Source organism: Saccoglossus kowalevskii, chromosome 12, assembly GCF_978046115.1.
Source record: "Saccoglossus kowalevskii chromosome 12, keSacKowa6.1, whole genome shotgun sequence".
Lineage (NCBI taxonomy): Eukaryota > Metazoa > Hemichordata > Enteropneusta > Harrimaniidae > Saccoglossus > Saccoglossus kowalevskii.
The window spans coordinates 25,605,388-25,629,036 of NC_140652.1; the positions used below are offsets into that span (position 1 = coordinate 25,605,388).

The following is a 23,649-nucleotide window of genomic DNA, read 5'->3' on the forward strand; positions in this document are numbered from 1 at the left end:
TTGATCGGAGTGTCTGCAAGTATCATTTCTCACTCGAGCGCTGCTAAGATTCTTTCTACACAATGAAGCTCTACTTGTTACCATTGGTGTTCATGATTCTACTGCTGTTTGTACTAAGAGACCTGGTTAACGCAGACGACGAAGCTGTCTTTGGAGTAAGTATATTGTCACTTTTTCCCGCCTAAAACAGGTAAACGTTTCAAAAATACAGGAAGAAATTTGTTTACTACGTATATCCGTTCACGTAAACATAGATGGTAGAATGAACATTTAGTTTGAATTTGTTGTTGTCTTCTTCTTTAAAGTTTTACATTAAGTAAGCGAGTTTATTCTTCCGCACAACCTGTATATCCACGTGCATTTTAGCAAGGTAAATTTTTCGCATTATTTGTAACCAGAATAATTGTAGCCTATGCTTTTTTTTTTGGTGGGGCGGGGGGTCACAGTGTGAGATGGTAAAATATCGCATTTCATCGTTGGTGAAGCTGGCAGTACACTGTGCAAAAAACGCCGAACGTCAAAGTCAACTCTAGTGCACTTTCACCAACTTGAAATGAATAAACCTTTTTTTTAAACAATTTTGATTAGTAGGCAATGAATAATTATGTAGATTTGGTCAAAAATTAACAAATAATTTTTAGAAAAATACGTTGCATCACCATTTTTCATAATAAATAATGCCGTTCATATGGGGTAACATCATGACGCGCAGTGCCGTATTACACTTACCGCCGGAAATACAACAAAAATGCATGATCATAAATTATACTATTTGAAAATAATAATATTTTAACCAATTACTTGCACGCGAGATTAGACCAACAACTTGTGTATTCAACGAAAATAATTATATTACATAGGTTACGGCGATAAGTTTAATAAAATACATCTGTCGGATTTTAATGACCGCATTGGAGCCGAGGTGCAAAACATGGGACATAATTACCTCAGGCTTACACTCACATTTATGACGAATCCGATTCTGTTTTCTATGAACATCTGAAATTACAATTTTCCAAAAGAAATTTCACATTCGAGAACATGTTCTATACTGGGAATTCAATTCATCATTTTATTAAAAGTCGTACAGAAAACCGTTCATCAATATTTTTTTGACCAAATAAGCACTCTATTCGTCACAATATATCATTTTTTGCGTTCTTCAATGTAACCAATTACGTAATATGATGCTCAGGCTAACAGTAAAATGTAAATGAATCGAAAAATTGGACACTTTCTACTCAATTTGTTACACCCAATCCATCACTGTATTTTTTTATTCAATTTTGTTTCAGTTTAACTAAACTGTCACCGGGGAAAACAAAATAACTTACTATTTCTCTGAATGTTTTTTTACTTCGCGATGAGAGCGTTAGAAATGTTGATCCAAAGTAACCGTGGAAAATATTCCAGAATATTTAAAATTACACATTTTGACAAACTGTTTACTGATCATTAATGCAGATTCTTCTAGAAACAAATTCAAAGCGCCCAGTCATCACACTGCGTCACGCCATCGCGTGCAATATACGTTGCTTACTTATAGGGAATTCGAACGCGCGCTGCACTAGTACTGTTGGGCCTTAACATTCGAACGAACTAGTATATGGTACTGCGCATGCCCATGCTTACATTATAGAAACAAGCGTCACAACGTTTAACAATTATAAGCAAAATTACAGCATTTTCAATCCAGTGGGGTTTAAAATGAATATTCGTTCTCGAGAACATAAAATAAAATGACTAGATTTCTCAAGAGTTTTCTCAGATAATTGTTGTATTTTTTGAACGTAAACTATGATTAAATAGTTCCAATCAACTTGAATGTCTTATTAAATATGGCGGAGTTTCGGTATGATTCTGCTGACCCTGATTACATGACATCGACGAGTCAGAGGTTCTCGATTTCCCTGTACCACATGTCGTGACTAATACAATGTAAATATACATTCGTTTGCTGTAATTGCTCGATTTACGTAAACTGTAGACAAACGGAAAAAGCACACAGTTTCGTGAATTGCCGGGAAACCCAATCTTACGTATTAAGCAACGTGTATCACAACATCCGAAGGATATGTTATTTGCGAGTGTCCATTGTCGTAAAAGCTCGACCCTTTTGTGGCACTTTTTAAATCCGCCAATCAGCACGCATCAGAGAACCAATCAATCTACTTGTAAAAGCAGAGTATCCGTGCTCTCGTTCTAAAACAACTGCTGATTGGAGTACTCGGGCAAAGATGTATTGCGATACTGAACCATGATGCAATGGTATATTACCCCTAAAATCGGAAATTCGTTTAAATTTGTCTATTTTCACTACATTTGTACTCAAACGAAAGACACAAATTCATAGACCATATCGCAATTTCAAATGCTAGTGCATTGTGGGATATTGATGTCAGGTAAGCATGAGTACGCGCGCTTTGGCATGGATTTGTGTTTGATCACGGTTCGATTCGGTCGAAACTATCCCACACTTTGATTTGGAATAGCAATATAGTCTTATATCAAAGTTAGGCAGATTTTATCAGTAACATCCGTACTAATTTCAAAAAATCATTCGGAGACAATGTCTATTATGTTAATAATATTCATAAAATTTTGATTGTACATGAAAGTAGAATCATTAATTTGGCGGGGATTCCATTGTTACTTGTTGTTATATACCCTATATATAAAATATGTTTTTGAAATGCAGTCCCTCACCCCCTTGGCTATTTTCGCAGATTTTTCGTCGCCGGAGCGATTCACGTCCCAAATTTTGATTCTCTTGGCGTCTCTAATAAATACTCTATCTAACCGCTGGACTGAATTAGCTAAATTATGAAAAATTTATAGAAGATTGGGCGAAAATCGGTCGTTTTTGGCCTCAACGTTTTTTTGCTCTGAAACGCAAGGGCGATAAGACTCGATTTTTAAGAACGCAGGTCGCTCGGATCGGACGGTTTCTATTGTTTCGAGGCTGTTGTGTATCTAGAAACATAATAACTTTGTTGTTTGGTGAATATAGAACATGCTCTGTTCCAATAAAGAATTTTGATATGCAAATCGAACAATTTTAATAGTTTCTTATTGTAACGTCTCGTATAAATAGTCCTCTACTCCCCAGAATTTGACAATGGTACTAGCCCAGAATTGACTTTCTGTTCAGCGCGTCTTTGATGTAATGCAATGTTTACGCCACTGTACGCCACTGTACGAAAATACGCACACGCGCGAATTTGACAACATTCACTTGAGCGTTTTAGGATAATGGGAATAGAAGCAAATAGATGGAAATGCTAGTTACGTCACTCATGAAGATTGATGATTCGATTGCTGGCTGGGATAAATGTATTTAGTGTTAATTTCTATGCATATTGTCTACACCTGCGATTCTCAATTTCGATGTGTAAAATCATATCGCTGCTGTGGACGGCGACGGCTGACAGATTGTTTTGGTTCTGTTGCTCTCTTGGCATGGGCAACTGATTTTTAGGTTTCTGTTTTTTTAATATTCTGACGTTCACTTGGTCGTATTTTGTATATACCACTCAGACACTGACAACAAGTAAGTAAACGGGCCGGAACATAGTCAACATGCCAGTGGGACTATGAGGGCCCCGGAAAAAGCGCCATCTTACAACATTAATGAACGAAATTTACATTACAATTTCATACTTCCGAACAATCTGACATTTATGCTGGATAACAAAATATACAAGTACTGTTTACAATATACTGCATAATGGAAATAACATATCTATCTAACCGTTGTTGATTTTTGTACAAAATTCCAAGAACACAAAACAAACAACTGACAACAATCGACAAAACAAAAACACTACACAGTCACTGTTGTCGTACCAGTAAGAAAAAGATACTGTGGAACTCATTGAAAATGTAAATACAAAATAAATGTCAGTGAATACAATATTTATTAATTTGCAGCCTCCATCGACAAGTTCACAGCCTCTAATATTGCAAAACCGTTAGTTGTTGAACTGAACTTTAAATCTCATCAGGATATCCACATGAAGTTACACAGATAGAAAAAAAAATGCAATATTAGGACAAGAAAAATTATGCTTTTTTTGTCAAGGCTATATACTAAATTCCCTTATTTTGTGAGTGTACATGTATCCATAAAATTATCAAAACTTAAAATGTAATCATAGTACAAATGTAAAGTAAACAAAACTATAGAGTAATTTTGGATTATTTGGAAAAGTACTTGAAATGCTGTGACATGGTCTAATTGGTGGTGGGAATTACCAAGCCAGTTTATAAAACAAGCCAATAGGCTGGTTGGTATTCGCTCCGCTCAAAAACAAGTATCATGTTTTCGGCTGTTGCCATGGTAGCCCAGGAACTATGATCAACTGTACGCACTCCCTATGAGCGGGCGGGCGGGGGGAGTATTGGCTGGTATCTAGTGTAAGAAATAGACAGTGGATGAAGGCTCCAGCCAATCACAAGACTGGTTACGAACCAGTTGAGCAAGGCTAACTGAGCCGTGACCTCTGCTGAACAGGCCACGCCTTCGACTGTGCCGTGCGTTCGGGCAAACCGTTAGGAATTCCTAAATGGAGTCAATTTGTGTAGTTTTCTTGATTTATTCTGCAGTTATCGGTAAAATGTAGGTAAGGCTTTGGCGAAATTTGAAGGAGCAACTAATATTCTTCAACCTGGTATTTTTTTGAAATTTTATTTTTCATTCTTTTCGTGTTTTTTCGAGTTTAAAAAATGTGAGCTGTCTATTTCTTACACTAGATACCAGCTGATACCCCCCCTCCCGCTCATAGAGACTGCGTACTACAGTTGATTATAGTCCCTAGGCTCCCTGTGGTAGGACATGAACGTGCAGCCAACGTCGTTTTATATCTAAAACCGGGCCCGTATACAAAGTTCGCAAAAAAACGTTCAGTCCATAGAAGTCACTTTATTTTATTGCTAGGACGTATTCTGCTGTTAAATTTATTATTTCCAACCGTTTTGCGATAGTATTTTCTAGATTGCAGGCAGCATTTACAGTTCATTCATAGTTCAAAGTTGCGTTGGGATTACGTTGATAGAGTGTAACAATGTTGGCGCCGGTGATCATGATCATGTATAGTGTTTCACCAGTACCTATGTCGTTTCCTGCTCTAGAAGTTAAATATGGTATTTTAGCAACCTGTCTGTCGATGTATATTGGAAATGTATTTGCAAATGTTAGTTCTGTGGGTTTGTCTCCTGGTCCATTGTTAGCAAACATCGGTATTTCATACCAGCCAACTCCTTCAGTGCCAATTGCAGATGGGTTTTCATCCGCAGTCGCATCTTCTTGCATCGGTTCTTCGTCTGGTCCTCTTAGCCTTTTACTTGGCGGCATTTCTTCTTCTTGGTGGTTGTTGTCTTCTTCTTCTTGTCTTTGGTCTTCTTCTTGACGTGTTTCTTCACCTTAGGCATTCTGTTGTTTTGGAGTGTTGTATTTGTATTTTTTTTTTATTATGTTTCATGTCATCCATGACGTGGAATTCGTTATTTTTGTTGAAATCTTGTCCTCTTAGATATTTATTGTCATCAATTTGATATTTTTCATAATCTTGTATTTCGCCAAATCTAAATTTTTTGTATTCTTTTGTGTTTTCGACTGTCCAATTTGGATCGTAATCTCTTTTTCGACTTAATTCTTGAGCTATACGATATCTAGCATGTTTTTGGTATACCCCCGTTCCGAAATATCTTTCATTGTGTTGGTCTTCTTTAATAATTTCCATTACTCTTCCAGCCATTCTTAGGTGATATTGTTTTGTCATATTCCGGGTTGTCATATGTAGTTGCTTCTCTGTTTTTAGCAATACTATATTTTTTTGCCATTTGTTGTTTATCGAAATAAGGGTCTCGCATAACTTTATCAGTATCTACTACATATGTATCAATTAATTGTTTCATTTGTATAGAGAACCCCATTATATATGATTTCCAGTTAGGTATTTTTTGTATTCTTTCAACAAATATTCTATCTGCCACAGAAGTAGGGATTTTAGGATTGGCATACTGGATATCATGTTCCTTACATATTTCATCGATTTCATCTTTGGCCTTTTTATATTGTTTTAAGTCAGTCCATTCCTATATCCGTCTTCTCAGGAACTACACGGAATTTCGTGATAAAAAATCACATATTTCGTCTTGGATTCCGTACCGGTTCTCGGTTGTAACCAAGTCTTCTGGTACTGTTGTACTTGTTCGTTGGTTACTTCTGGCTTCTTCATATATCCTCTAGCCTTCATGAATTTGTTGTATGACATATTGTAGTCGTTGTTTGCGTTGTATGTGACGAGCGTAGATTCTTACCTCTTGCCTCTATGAAATCCGGCGAGTAACTGACAAACAACTTCAAATCCTTCTATTCCTCGCGCGATCGAACGTCGCGCGGGTATAAAAATAGAGTGTGCGTCATTGGGTAATTCCAAGTATCACGCGTTGCGTGCGTGCGCGCTCCGTGGTGTTTATTTCTTACTGCATCATAAACCTTGGCAGCGTGCCAAGAAAAAAACCGCCATAGAGGACCTCATTCCATGGTAACTGGTTACGGTTGTTGTTAACAACCACCGTTGCTAATATTATTCCCACCTTGTTTTTCCTCTTATACTGACGTCACACATCCGGGTCTTTAGTGTGATGTCTCTTTTATATAAAAACCCACGGCTGTTGTTGAAATCAAGTGAGGTCACAACTGCTCGTGCAGGAAATCGGGCGCAACGTAGCCAAAATAAAAAAAAAAAACATGATCATATAAACACTGCTATTTATAATAATATAAAGACTGGTAGGAGGTAATAAATTTGTGGCCAAAGTATTCAATAATCAGTTTTTGGCTGTTGCTATGGCAGCGGTGAGCGAGATTTTTTTTTTCAATTAGTGACAGTACGACCTGACTGTCAAGTATGAACAAAATCAGCCAAGCCAAAAAACCCACAGAGCAGTTAAAAGCCGCTGGTGAAAAGTTACCCCAACTTTGAGGTCAAGTTTCTCGGTAATGAAAATAGAATAAAACAACCATTAAATTTATGCCCACACTCAAGCTGAGTAGGATTAGCTACTTAATCCTAAAACTGTAGGGTGAGACACATTTGGCGCGAAGGTATTAAAACAAATCAGTTTTTTGGCTGTTGCCATAGAAACGGTGGGCCAGAATTTGTTTTCAGATCTTACAACCTAACTAGAGTGAAGGTGTGATTTGCCCGCCAAGTTTCTACCAAACGGCCCAGCCAAAAAATCACAGAAGAGTCAAATTTGTCGGTAATGAAAACAGATATCAAAAATTCAAATAGTAACTTAGTGCCCATACTCAAGCTGAGTTGAATGAGCTGTGTCTGAGGAGTTTTATCCTAAATTTGTAGGAGGAGATTGATTTGGCACGAAGCTATCCAGTTTTTTTGGCTGTTACTATGGCAACGACAGGCAAATTTTTTTCTTCAGATTTTACCTAATAACTAGGGTGATGGTGTGACCTGCCTGCCAAGTTTGAGGGAAATAGGCCAAGCCAAAACAATCACAGAAGAATTAATACGTGAATCCCCGGAAACCACACACACAGAAACACAAAATTGATTTTAAGGGCAATCCTAGCAGAACGGATCGCCAATAGTGAACAAAATTGTTCGTAAATATTACTGACCGCAAAAGACGCTCATCGCGAAGTGTCTTGTTGAACAAAATAAAATATATAATATTTATAAAGTATTTTTTTTTTCAAACGTTTTGTTGGCAACATTTTTGATCAAACTTTTACCCATTTTTTTTTCGTATAATAAATTGACAACATTTCGAAAAAGTATTGGCCAAAGTTTTGTAAAATTGCAGCGAGTTGATTTTTCCATTTTAATGCATGTAGCTTCAAGTAATAATTTGAATTAACTTGGGCGCTGTTCAGAATTTTGACTCAAACAAAATAGAAAAAAAAACAAAGGATGCGACATTCCAATCTAATACATCATAGCAGGGGAGTCGTCACCTGCGCATGCGTCAGACTGCCATAGCACGTCATTGTTTACAAACAAGGGTATACCCATGAGCCTTTGCGTTCATAGCGTGTGTTGTTATCGTCCCTTGGAACTCAATTCCCGCGCGTGCGCAGGTGACGACCCTCCCGCTTTAACAGTATGCATCTTCGCCCACTACTACCACAAAGTATAAATTAGTATGTGTAAGACATTTATCTCGAGGCATTTGATTCTATGAAGTTAAAGCGGAAGAGTCGCGGGAATTGAGTCTCAAGCGACGATAACAACACACACTAAAACGCAAAGGCTCATGGGTAGACGCTTGTTTGAAAGCAATGACACGCTATGGCAATCTGACGCATGCGCAGGTGACGACTCCCCTCCCCCTGCTTTAAACATTTACACGATCCTTATTTCCTTGCTCTCGGCCATGTTCAGTAGGGGTGCGGCGCTGCGTGGAAGACAGGTGTCGTCCATTTAATGCAGTTATTCGTAATGATAGCCATATGTCTTCATACTGAATCTTTTTGTCGGCAGGCAAGAACACATTAGCAGAGATCAAAGATCATCAGCATACGTGCATGAGTTTCGTTGAAACAATTAGGGATAACGATTAAAATTACGCCTACTCTGAACACTTGCGTTCGAATAAATGGATGCGAGACAATCTGTCATCGTAATGGAACAACGAATCCACGACAATTACATACTCTAACATATTCTACTTTGGGGACCACTAGCCAATTCCCTTGATTTTTTATGAACATTTATAAATTTCAATGGCAGTTGAACCGAACCAGCCTATCAACTAGCACAATGACGTCATTTGAAAATATTCCAGGAATGTTATTTCAACTTATAAACCTCTCTTTTGAATTGTGAAATATATAAAAATGAAGGGAATGGTATTCATTCTTTGCGAATTTATTAAATACATCTTGTTCAATTACCAGAACAGTAGCTTAGATTAATTGTCTACTAATCAACATTCTATAACTAATATACTTTTTGTTGAATTAGTCACCACATCGTGAAACCATGGGCTGGTTCGACTGGCAGGATAAGGGTCAAAGCGTGAGGATCAGTGCGCCCTCTAAGTCGATACGGCGCGCCATTAACGCGCAAAGATTTGCTCATACGTAACTAGTTTCAGTTTGTTATACACGTTATTGACGTAACAGAATATCATACATTTATACAGTGATTTTAACAAATATTTTACTATAGTTATAGAATTTGTCATTGAGTAAAATAAAATTCGTATTTTATAAACCTGGTAAATGTAAATACGAAAGAAATCAGGGGCCCGAACACCCATTTTATTGAAGACCGCGTTCCCCCTAACAGTCAACAAGCTGACTCAACTTGATAAGTTTGCGGGTACCATTTTGACTTTTACAAAATCAGGCACACAGCCCCCCGACGTTATTTTTAGTTTGTTGTTCTGTTTCTTCTGTTTGATCCTAAACACTGGCAGTTGAGATGAGACGGTCAATAATGCTAACACGTAAATTGTTCCTTTTTATAACAACAAAATAATCCACATAAACGTGAACAGAACATCAACTCCGAAGTTCGGATATATTACAAATCAAATCAACTAGCCACTTATAAGTAATCCGTCATTTCCATTTGAGAGATTTGACGTTGTCATGTTCTATCATATTATCTATTGGTTTCTATGTCACGCTCTGTCACGGTAGCTATTTATTGAATTCTAAATTCTATACCCAGAACCCGACCTTATTCAAAAAATCTACCGAACTGTAATTAGTTTTAGGAGAATTAGAACCAAATGACTTATTTGATCTGGTAACGATACACCGACTGTCACGGGACAGATTTAACCGATACATTGAGAGCAAATATTGAACAACTTAAATTGCTTGACGTTTTCAGTTCTTACATACCCTTATACAATATTGATATTTTACTTCAAATGTATTGACTTACTAGTAATCATGTTGTAAGACTATAGCTACGTACGTCATCGACTATTGTTAAATGCTACAGTGTATCACATTTTGTTTCCCACGTCTGTCTGTGTATGGGGAGTTCTGAAGCGACCCTGACCGGAAATGACGCGATCCCTCAAGTAGAGTCAAGTTGTTGAATAGCTAATCGTTTGACTGAGTCATACTATCGCGACCACAAACCCATTCCTTTGATTTTTATATTTATTTTGTGAATTTCAATGGCAGCTAAATCTCGACAGTTCGCAATGACGCCGGAAATTACGTCATTTGAAAATGTTCTTTAATCGGTCAAAGCCGTGTAGAAACTAGTTTTAGTTTGAACTGTAAGATAAAATATTATTTGTAAATATTTATCAAAATCAATAGAATGGGTTTGTGGTCGCGATAGTATTTTCACGTGACTTCCACAGGGTTGGACATACGATCAGTGTTGTATATAAGGAATAATGGCGTAATTATTCTTGACTGTCTTCATGCACGTGCGCTGGGAGCGACAGGATCATTTCTTTCTTTTCCCGCGCCATGGATATAGTTTTATTTGTTGTGTCTGTGTTAACTACTGACATTTTGCACATTATGTAGGCATTAAAATTTAAAGCGCTGTCACTGAAAAAAATAAACAAACAAACAAATAAATAAATAACAATAAATTGAATATCACACACATCCCCCAGTGGTATGCAGTCGCATGTCATTTTGAAAACTTGATGTTTTTTCTCCAAGCATAGAAATCACAGACTAATTACCGCCTAAAGCCGTATTATGAACACACGTGCTGTGACTGAGTTGACTCGTATGATTGTGGACGATCGATTGGAGCTTTCAAATATAATGGTGCCTGTTTTGGGTTAATCTCCGACGTAAAACGTCGAAATTTTACCAAATCCAAAAATTGAAGTTGATTCAAAATTTTCAAAATAGAAGGGACTCTATGATTCTGATTGTAGTGTGTTGCCTTTAGCGAAGATACTATCACGTCTCGCATTCATGGGTCATGTGACTGAGTCTTGATCTGAAAAATAGTCGCACGAGACCACAACAAATGAAAATAAGGTTTTAACTTATTTAAATTTGCTGCAATGTTGAATTTAATAAGTGATTTATTTATAAGAGAGTGGTCGATTTTTATTGAGATCGTGGGATTGATTCTTTTCGAATGAACAAATGACGGAGAGAATTTTACCAATGTTGGTATTTCAAGACACCTTCGGGGTTTAATGAAAATGTCACATGAAATAATTCAATTCAAAAACAAGTTTGGATGAAAAAAACAAATTGCACGATAAGCTGTATGCCATCGGCTGGGAAAGCCAATATGACGCGTCACTAACACACAAAGAATCGATGTGGCGCAACTAGTTATATTTAATGAGATGATGATTCGTTCGAGTTACGAGCATCGAGTTACGAACACATCGAGTTACAAAAATAACCACACCCATATGTTATAAACCACGCCCACTTTTGCGAGACCTCGTCCAAATTGTAACTCAATGTTAAATTATCAGTTAACCAACCATTGAGTTACAAGCAATATATATTTTTGTTTTGTTTAATGTTCAAACTTAGTAGCTCGATTGTTAATTAACGAATTTCGAGTTATGGAAAACATGAAAAGTTAAACAAAATAAAAAAATATATGTTGCCCGTAACTCGAAGTTCAGTTAACTGTTACTTACTAAATGTTAACGTTAAACAACAATGTTAACTGTTAATTGAACATCGAGTTATAATTTGAGCGTGGTTTTGCAAAAGTGGACGTGGTTTCTAAAATATGGGCGTGGTCATTTTGGTAACTCGATGTTTTCCGTCGTAACTCGATGTTCGTAACTCGATGTTCGTAACTCGATGTTCGTAACTCGATGTTCGTAACTCGATGTTCGTAACTCGAACGATTCAACATCTCTGTATAATTTGTATTTCCCAATATTCTCATGTATTGATCACGACTCATATATATTATGGAATCGGTGAAATATTTTTTATGTGTTAAATGTAATATGTATCATTTTGTTTATATTTTTAGAATGCAGCGGACGACGAAATGATGCAGGAAAAAAGATACAAATGGGTCGTACCTGGAATGGGCTCAAATACCGCGTCAAATAAAGGATCGGGACGCAAGCGCAGTGACGCTGAAGACGATGCACAACAATTTTTCAGTGCCTTACATGTAAGTCGTCTATTACCAATTGATTTCCAATTCTTTAGCATTTCATAAAAGCGCTGAAATACTGTTTTTCACAATATCAGTTAAATGTTATGGATTTTATAGATCTGTGCCAGATGAAATCCCTCACGTGTTTAGTGTTTCTGTTGGTTCGTGTCAGTGGAATTCGGTGCAAATTGAGAGTGGTCTATTATTTAAACTGGGTATAGAAAAATTAAAGCGAAGAAGTCATCGCATGTGCATACGTCAGATGGCCATAGCGATTCATTGTTTACAAACAAGCGTCTACTCATGGGCCTTTGCATTTTTAGCGTGTGTTGCACAGTCCCCCAACACCTCAGTGTGTTGCCATCGCTTGGGACTCAATTCCCGTGCGTGCGCAGGTGACGACCCTCCCGCTTTAAAATCACAGACAAAATCACATGAGATTGACTACATGAGGAGGGTTGTTTATTTACCCGTATATTTGATTATTTGCACAGGCTCTATTGCGCGTTTTGTCGTCCGTGGAATTTTATCATTCTTTTGGTCTACGCAAGCTCAATTCCTGGGCACAGACGTGACTATCTCCTGGAATTAGATCGTCATCGTATATCACCCTGTATTGCATTCTTTAATCTTTGTTGAATACATATGAATACACCTGCCACTCGAGGCGACCTGCAATGTATCACGTCTGTAATTGATGGTGCTCCTAACGCTTACAGGATATCCGTCAATGGTTTAATACATAGTTCAAATTACTTATGACGTAATCTGAGACTCATTCGCGGGAAATCGGAACTGACATGTCGTACTAATCGATTTGATGAAGAGTTTCAATTCGTACTGAGAGATTCATAACTGTATGTGGACTGTCGACAATTACTGGTTTTAAATAAAATGATTTAATCAAATGCCGCCATTACGGCCCTCGGCATTTCACAAACGCATTACAATAAATCATTTTAGTTAAAAAAAAAAAGCATTAGACCAGAAGGACATTCAACAGACTAAAATGTAGCGACAGGCGCGGGGTTATGGTTTTCTGGTCGAACACTTCTAGTAACACCATTGCCGCATTGCATCCAGTCGTGTGACGCGTGTTTGGGGCGCGCCACTAAATCCGCCCGAACTTGAAGGACGGTTGTCGTCACGGTCGCGAAGTGTGTGGTTTGATTTACATGTAACCACAGTTCCTATATCGGGATAGAGGGACTGTGATGTGACCAAACAATGTATTTTACACGCGTTGTGTACGTCGCTACGAATCCAATATCGAACATGATGACGCGGTGTGACGATCACGGCCCTTCAACATAACGTTACATGCTACCAAGGGGGAATGCACCTGCCATTTTTCTCTGTATTTCGGTTATTTTTCAGTTGCTAATATTTGAGGTTCGGGGTTGATCTATGTCTTCCATTCACTCATTAGGTTTATATGACACAAGGGTCCGTTGCCCAGGGATATCCCAGGCAATTTAAAATTCGTTTCAGAGAAAATACAGTGCATAAAGCAATGAGTTATCATTTGGACAGCGTTGAGACAAAGAGGGGCTTTTATTTCCTCTCGCGTCACCTACTTTTTAGGGAACCAATCAAAAGTATTGTACCATGAACGGTGTGGAGCAACTTTACAAAATTACACCCAAAGTTCAAAAAACGCATTATATTCGCCCAAATAACATTCTCAAATAAAAATAATCATATCATGGCCCCTTTCCGAGGATTTTGTTTCCGTTAATTATAAATACAAGTCAATTTCAACATACATTATTTTATATTTCAATTAGTGGCAAGATAAATAAAGTGTTGTTAGATAATAGTGATTGGTCACCTTGCGGTTTACGGCACGTATATGTTACTATCAGGGGGAAATCTCTTTTCTCTGGGGTTCTCCACACTTGTCAGGGGGAAAACTCGTCTCGTCTCTCTATCTCGTCCCCTTGAGGTACGGGATCGGGAAAGTCACTTTAACTTTACAGTCAAATAAGGCGCACACAACGAAATACGTTTCAGCTTTCGTCTTAGTCGGTCAATCGAGCACTCTATCAGACACAGCGCCCTGGGGAAAAAATCCCCAAGACTCTCGCAAGGCTGACCCAAGACTCGCCCAAGACTGGACTGCCTCAAGGCTCGCCCCCGGACTCTCTCGGACTTTCGACTGCCCAGGACTGCACTCCCTCTCTACTGCGTCTGTCGTGGAGTATTCGCCAAGACCAACTCAAACTCTCTTTATTCATTTTCAAAACTCTGACCAATTACAATGCAGTAAAAAGACTCTAGGGCGTAACCTTCAATCATAAAGCCAATCACACTAAGTACTGAATACGTCATATCTTTTGATTAATCGTTCACTACATTAATAACTACGGATGTCAGAATAGCGACGGTATCTTGTAATTAGTTCCAAACCACTGAGCCAAGTTCCGTCCAAAACTTCAAATAGGCCTACACGATGACAGACATAACACAGCAATTCGCTAATAATCAGTTAACTAAGTCGGTTAACAGATACGCAAAAACAAATTCATGACATTACGATGACAATGATTGGTCACATTACGATTTACGGGGATTTTATGTTACGATAATAGTGATTGGTCACCTTGCGGTTTACGGCACGTATATGTTACGATGACAATGATTGGTCACATTACGATTTACGGGGCTTTTATGTTACGATAATAGTGATTGGTCACCTTGCGGTTTACGGCACGTATATGTTACGATGACAATGATTGGTCACATTACGATTTACGGGGCTTTTATGTTACGATAATAGTGATTGGTCACCTTGCGGTTTACGGCACGTATATGTTACGTGTACATTTATTGGACGAATTATTCTAGGCCACTACTCGTTAACTGAACTGTTAACAGTTTAGTTTTTAATCCGATTAAAATCTGACGTGTAGGTTGATGCTTCGGTCACGTTTGATATACGACGGCCAATGTATGACGGTGACGTTGCCTCTGCCTCTATACATACAAATCGCCGTTCACCGCGAGATCTCGCGTAATGCGTAAAATACGGGGTTCGAGCGTCTGCGGCAAAAACAAAAAAACGAATGATTTAATTTTAAACTTAAATTTTCCTTTTTATAGTTTAATGTCTAAATTCTCATCTTTCAGAGATGAATATGGCGTTGAGGTATCTTAATCCATCAAAACTGACCATCATAAATGTGTAAACCACATTATTAAGCGTGAAAATACACCAACATAGTTTTGCGTCTGTCGGATCTCACTATATATCGCTATGACCGTTGTTTGTCCAGTTTTTACGTTCGATACTAGTATCTCGCCCAACGCGGGATCTCGCAGTGAACGGTAAATGTCTTATTAGAATACACTTTACTAAAACAGGCAAATGTTACCAGCGACGTGTAGACCGCCGTACAACACATGTTTGAAACTCATGTAAATAAACGATGTAATTTAAACGCTTTGTATACGTCGGATTCATATCAACACGACCGTAGTACAAACCACGACCACCGCTTTTTAAAAACGACCTCAGCCTCTACTTACTCTAATGTTTAATCAGATTACTCGATATTAAATAAAAGAACAATTTTATGACAATAACTTTACTGAATATGGATATTCTACATGTAGGCGTGCTAATCAATATACATCTATTATACATCTGTCACCGTATTAACGCCATAAGTTACAGCGTGCCGTAATTTTGCGGTATTTTACGGGGTATTTTCATACTACCATATTAGGAAATGCGAATTCCAAATATGGAATAATTACGCGCGTAAGCGTCCTATAATAATAAAAACAAACATGGCTGCCACCAGGATTTGACCGGACTCCATACAAAGAAGTTCGCTGATTCTGTTCTAAACTTTTTGGATTTCGGCATTCCCATGATGTATCCTTGGTAGGAAAAGATGTATAATAATAAGGTCATTACGAAGATACCTCAAAGTATGCACTCAGACAGTACAATGTCGCATCGACCTCCGCTGCGCGTCGGTCGATACTGCCGCTGTACTGTCTTCGTGCATACTTTGAGGTATCTTCGTAATAACCTTATAATATGTCGACTCAAAATAAAAAAAAAATATTATTTATGAAATATACAAATTAACATTTAAATTTATCAATCTGTCTGTAGTCGTAATAAACCATTTCATAATCGAATCTCCCGCTTTATCGACTGTTATCAATAAACTTTCTTCATTATACCTAAAATGCCAGAAAATTCGATGCAAAGTGCGAGAGTTCAGTTTTTTCAGAAACTAATCCTTCTCCGGAGAGAAGTTTGTCAAAATATTTACAGCCTTTTCCCCCTTAATACAGTTGTGATATTTCCATGACAACCAACAATGTGAGTATTATCAGAGGTACATTACTTGGGGTTTGCAACTACGGTGACATGATACCAAGATCCCGTTACAATCTCGCTCTCGCATAAGCGTTCCAACTCAGAAAAATGCGAATGCGCATGCCCGAGGTAACTAGGATACTGGGATGTCCAGGTGGATCAAAATAGCTGCCCATGATATGACGGATTACGAGAACTATATTTTCTGTACATTTTCGATGTATTACATTTTTCACTATGATAGTGACAAGAAAAGTTTTATTTTTTCATTACAAACCTTGAACATTGATATATATCATGTCAGAAGGTCGTAGCCTCAGTCTCGCTATCTACGAGATGAGACTTCAATGGGATCTTGACATGATGTCACCATACAGTACTATGCGAGTTGCAAACCCCAAGTAATGTACCTCTGGTATTATACATGTACCTGTCCTCGGGGGCGGACATCCGGGCATTTTCACCGCCTGGCAACCCTCACGGTGAAAACAAAAGCCAAAAACTCGCAGAAAACGGGACTTGGGGATGGTTGTTGAGACTCCCCTGAACAGTGTAACAAGATTAGCCCTACGTGTGTAACATATATAAATTTGGTTGTTCAGGATTACTTCAAAGTTGAGTTTGTGTTGTTTTCTCAAATTTTCACCGGCTCGAACGGCGTTCTAGTACAGCAGCGCGCACAGAGCCCATAGAAATGCATGGTACAGTGGTGCGCGTCTTAGCAACGTGGAACGTCTGTGACGTGGGTCCGCCCCCGAGGGTAGAACGTACTGTCCTGTCAGCATTTGTGCGACTGTGTTGAAGTCTTGAATTATATATTTATGCTCCCTCAATTTGTTTTCCCAAGACCCCGAAAAACCTACTTTTTCACCCCTGCATCTTTTCATGCACCTTCAAATATTGATAATGAATGCTGCCTCAGCTGAGCTTTAATGATGGAACAGGTCAAACATTTTGGTTGGTTGTGACAATCGCCATTGACGTTATCTTGGGTTGACGCATGGAACAACCACTGGTGGCGCTGTATACAATCGAAACCTATTTAGGCTTGCCAATGCTCACGCCGACAACAGTGTAAGAAGCAGAAACACTTGTTAAATTTGGTGACCAGTTTAAGTATGATAGAAAGCTTGTACAGTCTTCAAATAACCACAATCCTCGGGGCGGATCCACGTCACGATCCACGTTGCTAAGACGCGCATCACTGTACTATGCATTTCTTCGGGCTTTGCGCGAGCTGGTGTGGAAATAGCTAAGAAATTACTTTGAAGTAATCCCAGGAAACCAAATTTATATATGTTGGACATGCAGGGGGAACCTTGTTACACTGTTTAGGGGTGTCTCAACAACCACCAACAATCAAGTACCGTTTTCTGGGAGTTTTCGGCCTTCGTCTTTTCACCGCGATGGTTGCCAAGCGGTGAAAATGCCCGGATGTCCGCCCCTGAGAATACATGCATACATAAATGCTGTCTATTAATAATTGCACTCCCACTAAGTGATACGCTGTAAGATGCATTAACAATTCTGATTCCCCCATAACTGTATTGCCAGTAGTAGTGGACTATTCTCGGGGCGGACATCCGGGCATTTTCACCGCATGGCAACCATCACGATGAAAACAAAGGCCAAAAACTTTCAGAAAACGGTACTTCGGGGTGGTTGTTGAGACTTCCCTGAACAGTGTAACAAGATTAGCCCTGCATGTGTAACGCATATAACTCAAAGTTGAGTTCCTGTTGGAATTTTCACCAGCTCTTCGCCCGGCTCTTCGCTCGGCGTTCCGCGTTCCTCAGCAGCGCGCGCAGAGCCCATAGAAATACGTGGTACAGTGGTGCGCGCCTTAGCTACGTGGAACGTGACGTAGCTCCGCCCCGAGGTAACATATCTGTAATAATTTACCGGTGAAGAGCGCCACCTACCGGGAAAGAATATTAAGTGCCAATGGGGCATATGGCATTTGTAAAATGGTACCGTTTTGACAGCTTCTGTGATTATTGTACCGTCATTTATCTGTTTGATGGAGAGGTAATTTGTGTTGATGTTTTGCCTTCATGTTATGAAGCGTTAGGATGTCACAAGTACGTGAAAACATAATGATCGAACACCTCTCGTTTCAGTCGTTAAGAACAGAAACATCGGAACGAGGTCCATTGAAGTCTTTCACTTTAAATTACAAGTCGATGGACGTGTTTACTTTCATGGCAATTGTGCATGCTTCCTTGATTGGGAGACGCGTTAAACGTGTTATACAGCGAGGTTGAATGTGTAGTTGAATCTCATTGAATCAAGAATACTATGGGCAAATAATTAGTAGCATGTTAAATTGAAAAATGGTAATAATGTAGATACTGCTTTGGAAATAAACAATAACACGAACAATTCTAAGGATTTGAACTTCTAACTGAGAATTATGAAATTGATAATGCCTTTAGCAATCATTTTCTTAATGTCTCAAAAGTGCCGAGCGTTTGTGATGATCGGAATTTGAACACTTGTCAAACTTGAGAGGTACGCTTAATGATTTATCATTTAACGTCCCACAAGTAACCGAAAAACTGAAATTGCAAATCCACGGGATGTGGCGAGATGCTGAACTGTTCGAGTTACGAACATCGAGTTACGAAAACATCGAGTTACGAAAACATCGAGTTACAAAAATGACGTTCAAATTTAGTATCTCGAATAAAATTATCAGTTAACCGAACTTCGAATTACGGTTAATATACAAAAAATCTTTGTTGCTCGTAACTTGAAGTTCGGTTAACTGTTAATTAAAGTTCGAGTTACTAAATGTGGACGTTCAACAACGTCATGAACGCTTGGGACTCCGATTCCCGCGCTTGCGCAGGTTACGATCCCTTCGCTTTGAACTGACTGCGAATACTCTATTATAACACATCAAATGTTTGTGATTCATTTCAGAAGCCTCTACTCGAACGAGTACAGCAGTGTCGAACCCTAATAGCAGATTATGAAGAACTCCTGTCATCAATCGGCGGTCAAATGAAAAACAGTAAGTATTATGAGTCTATATACCTGATTGGCTACCGAACCAGACCAATCAGAGATCTTGATTGCTCACAGTTTTTTTTTAGGACGTTTCAAGTTCTACTTTTTATATACGCTTGGAAATAGGTCACATGTTGGGCACAGCTCAAGCTGACAACTTCTATCGACCATGTGATACTTTGTTATCGACAAATTGCAAAAAACGTTTAAAATTGTTGAATGTTGAAACGTCGGACCATGCGATGACACTTCTCATCAGAAGGTGCGTGGGTTCGAATCCTTTGTGACCGGTAGCGGTAAGCGGGTCAACCATCATGGATCACTGATTTTCTTTTTCTTGAATTCCCCAACATTTTTTGTTGATGTAACACCTAGCATACATTTGTTTGCTCTCGGTGTATTATGTCACCCTCCATCATGATTATTACAAAAGATCGGTTCCTAAGACGGCGAAAACTGAAATGAATGATCAGCCTACTGAGCCTCTCGCAGCGGTTTAATCTGACATGTAGCCATGAGTGGCGCCCTCGCCGGCCGAACGGCATCAGACCCACTAACGGTTTGGAGTACCGCGGACTGGATGGCGCAACTTATGCGACCTTGTCAGGCTAGCAGCGGTTAGAAGGGCACACAATCCTCAGATTCATATCTCATTGCTGTCAAATAAATAAAATATATTGTGTTTCGTGATTTGTCGGGGAAACGTTTATCTTTTGCGTTGCTTCAATTTGTAGTTTCATTCACTCACCCTGCAGCTCTTCATAGTTGCTAGGTTACTGAACGCGTTCGGTCAGTTTTTCACAAGTTGAACAGACTAAATTTATGTTCTTCTTACAAAAGCACGTACGGATACCAAGATAATGTAAAATAAAATTTGTCCAACTTGCACGAATAAAGAAACCATGTTTGCAATATTATATTTTGTAAACTGTCTAAGTAAACAAGAATACCTGCAATACAGAATCTTCATATGGTCTACGCCAAACTCAAGCGGGTATGGTAAAGTAGAAATTCGGAGCAGGGAAAACTACAAACAAAATTATTGTTTCTCTATTTTTTTTCAAAATTTTCTCTGAACAGATTATTTATTTTTTTTCTTCAAATTCCACCACCCGCGTACTTTCCAATAGTCGGTCGTTAGGCAACTAGATAACCCGGACTCTATAATGCATGATGAGAATTTAGTGTTGTCGTCAAACTTGATAATTATAGATTTAGGTTTATTCTATCGATAACAACGTTAACCAGTATATTTCCTCGTTTTGGCAATCTAAAATATAACAATTTTAACAAATATCTGTGCTGGTTGTGGTTAACAGTGACATATATTTCTACTCTGCTTTGGCTGCCCTCTATCGTGAAAGCAAGACGCCTACCTTTGTCGTGGCGTCAATTACAAATATGATGTCAGTCTGGCGATATTCGGTAAAGGGAATCCTACTTTGTCGCGTCGATTGGTACAACTACAAGTACAACTACAAGGACAATATCATGCGTGCAAGTTTACGTTGCACTCCATTTCCAATATGCGCGCGCCGTGCTCACCGAAAATATCTCTGCCACTACACACCGCCATTTTATGGTGAAACGCCGCACGAATTTTACTACGCGTAATCTTTGAGTGTGTTTGCTATTAGAGGGCTCTCGTGGTGATTTATTCTTACCAGTAAACAAGTTTGAATATATGTTATCGATAGCTGAACATTAAGCCGGGGTATTTGAAACCGAAATTGTCATCTAAGCGTTAGGCCGTCGCTGATTGGCTGGTGTGCTGAAATGCCAATTTTTAGTTTCAAATACCCCGGCTTAGTGTTCTAGGTTCTTCGCGTAATTAGGTGTTCGTATGCAAGGGATTTTTCCACACAAAAACGACGAATTCAGCCGAATTTTGTTATCGATTGGCTTAATATAACCACAACGGACCGTATTTTCGTGAAAGATTGGTATTTTTGTCCTGATTTGTAGGAATCTGAAAAACGCGTTTCACAACTTGTCTCTTATTTAGTTTTATGCGTCATTCAATATGATGGCGGCCCCCATATAGTAAATATCGTATTTATTTTATTATCACGTGTGCACCAGCTGACTGTGGACTAACTCGTCTTACTGGCACTCCGTTTGTGCTACGGAAAATAAAAAAAAAACAAAAAAAAAACTTCTCATTTTGAAAACAGGCAGACATGAACTACAAACAACGCATACGCGTTCGTCGATTTTAAGAAACTAACACCTGCATGGCAATGTTTTTATGGGCGTCTTTGAAAGTAGTGCCACTGTGACGCATCGACCAATCAACGAGAAGCATAAGATCGCGTGGTGGCAGAGATATTTCGTAAAAATAGAACTCTGCGCGAGATATTGTGCGCGCGCACGAGAAACGACTTCCGGGAAAGTCAGCGCCCAAGTCGATCTATTTCGCTAGAACTTGTTGCTTATTTGATTTATTTCTCGTATTATTACAGACAGAAAATGTGGTGGTTGGAAATCTGGTTGGCTGGCTAATTGCTAAAGCAACTTACACGACGAAGCCGGAACTGACGTAATTGGTCGGAGATAATATCACTGTTCATAATTATGGGATATATGGGATTGTGTGGATTGAATCGTCGTGACGAAGAATGTCCAAAATGATAAATATGTGGGTCAAAATGAGCATTCATCTGTTTTTTTGTTTTGTTTTTATTTTAAGTTTTGGAATAAATTTCTTATTAAAGCGAGCTGACATTTTACTTTTTTGACAATGTCATTCTCAAATGTAGCTTCTGTATACACCGCCACCAAGTAGTCTACACGCATGCGTGGACTTTGACCTGATCTTCACACACAGTAGTGTCGCACATAGTCATACATACAAACCAATGACAATCGTCAGTAAACAATGTCTTTTTTCACGAATACGCTTCAGTAAACACTGTTTTTTTTATCATTGGCATAGGTACACACGTTAGTAAACACTTATTTTATTTGTGAACATAGGTACTCAGATTTGTAAACGTAGATTTTCTTTATTAACCTAAGTACTCAGACTAGTAAACATAGATTTTCTTTATGGACCTAAGTACTCAGATTAGTAAACATAGATTTTCTTTATTAACCTAAGTACTCAGACTAGTAAACATAGATTTTCGTTATGGACCTAATTACTCAGACTAGTAAACATAGATTTCATTTATTAACCTAAGTACTCAGATTAGTAAACATAGATTATTTTTATTAACCTAAGTACTCAGATTAGTAAACATAGATTATTTTTATTAACCTAAGTACTCAGATTAGTAAACATAATTTGTTTAAACCTGAGCACACAAATATTACATAGGTACATTATTTCTCGGGGAGCTCCCATCATGCAGCACTTCGGTTGATCATTGCAATTGAGCAATGTTTTGCGCATGTGTAAAGATTTCCGGCCAGTGGGACGAAATGGCCGATGATTGGTCATTAATTCTCGTTTGTAGATCAGTACTATTAGGTCGTATATAATATCATGTGATAGGCTTTCTAGTGGAGTATGTAGATAAAAGTGAATTTTGAATAAAGTGCTACGTTTGATCAATATTTGTTGGTTATTATGTTATCCGAGTGTAGCAGAGTTTTGCTTTGAGACGTTGAAATTTCTTCCTCGCATTTATTTCCACACGATACGTGTAATTCCGGGGCTATATTTGTTTTGTTATTAAAGCGGAAGGGTCGTCACGTGCGCACGCGCGGGAATTAAGTCCCATGTGTGACGATAACAACACATGCTAAAAACGCAAAGGCTCATGGGTAGACGCTTGTTTGTAAACAATGGCACGCTATGGCCATTTGACGCATGCGCAGGTGACGAGTCCCCGCTTTAACTGTTACACTGAAATAATCGTTGAGTATTATTTATAAACCTAAAAAGTTATAAACAGCAGCAGTGACGCCTAACAAAAATGAATGGAAATACAACAGACATATGTCTTTTTGTCATCAAGTTTCTCAGAAATAAACAGCAAGTTTAAATCGTTATTATAAAATACAACCAACTTGGATAAATTAGATTTATCAAATCAGATTTATATCGCCAAACACAATTTTTGATCCGGTAAAATTAACTTTATATTATACCATGTAGTCATATACAAATTACATACTAGTAACCAATAACTAAGCTAAAACATTTATTATTGACCATTCCGAATCAAATGCGCACAGTAAAAAGCTACT

At 38.4% G+C, this 23,649-nt stretch overlaps 1 protein-coding gene across 2 annotated transcripts; it reads left to right on the forward strand.

Moving 5' to 3' along the window:
- LOC100373105 (uncharacterized) lies at positions 1-23,011 on the forward strand. Of its 2 annotated transcripts, none has more exons than XM_002732330.4 (4): positions 1-155; positions 11,976-12,122; positions 19,369-19,459; positions 21,918-23,011. In XM_002732330.4, the coding sequence occupies exons 1-4, from the start codon at positions 63-65 to the stop codon at positions 21,962-21,964; spliced, it is 378 nt and encodes a 125-aa protein (XP_002732376.1). In that variant the 5' UTR covers positions 1-62; the 3' UTR covers positions 21,965-23,011. The 2 variants fall into 2 exon arrangements, with proteins under 2 accessions (XP_002732376.1, XP_085362325.1); XM_085506199.1 differs by having other exon boundaries at positions 19,372-19,459.
- The last annotated feature ends 638 nt before the right edge of the window (positions 23,012-23,649 follow it).

What these genes read in the sequence shown, in the direction of transcription:
- LOC100373105 (XM_002732330.4), top strand. Translation starts at nt 63, where the DNA reads ATGAAGCTCTACTTGTTACCATTGGTGTTCATGATTCTACTGCTGTTT. An exon ending in ACGACGAAGCTGTCTTTGGA is followed by an intron (nt 156 to 11,975) that starts GTAAGTATATTG and finishes TTATATTTTTAG; the next exon opens with AATGCAGCGGACGACGAAAT. An exon ending in CGGCGGTCAAATGAAAAACA is followed by an intron (nt 19,460 to 21,917) that starts GTAAGTATTATG and finishes GTATTATTACAG; the next exon opens with ACAGAAAATGTGGTGGTTGG.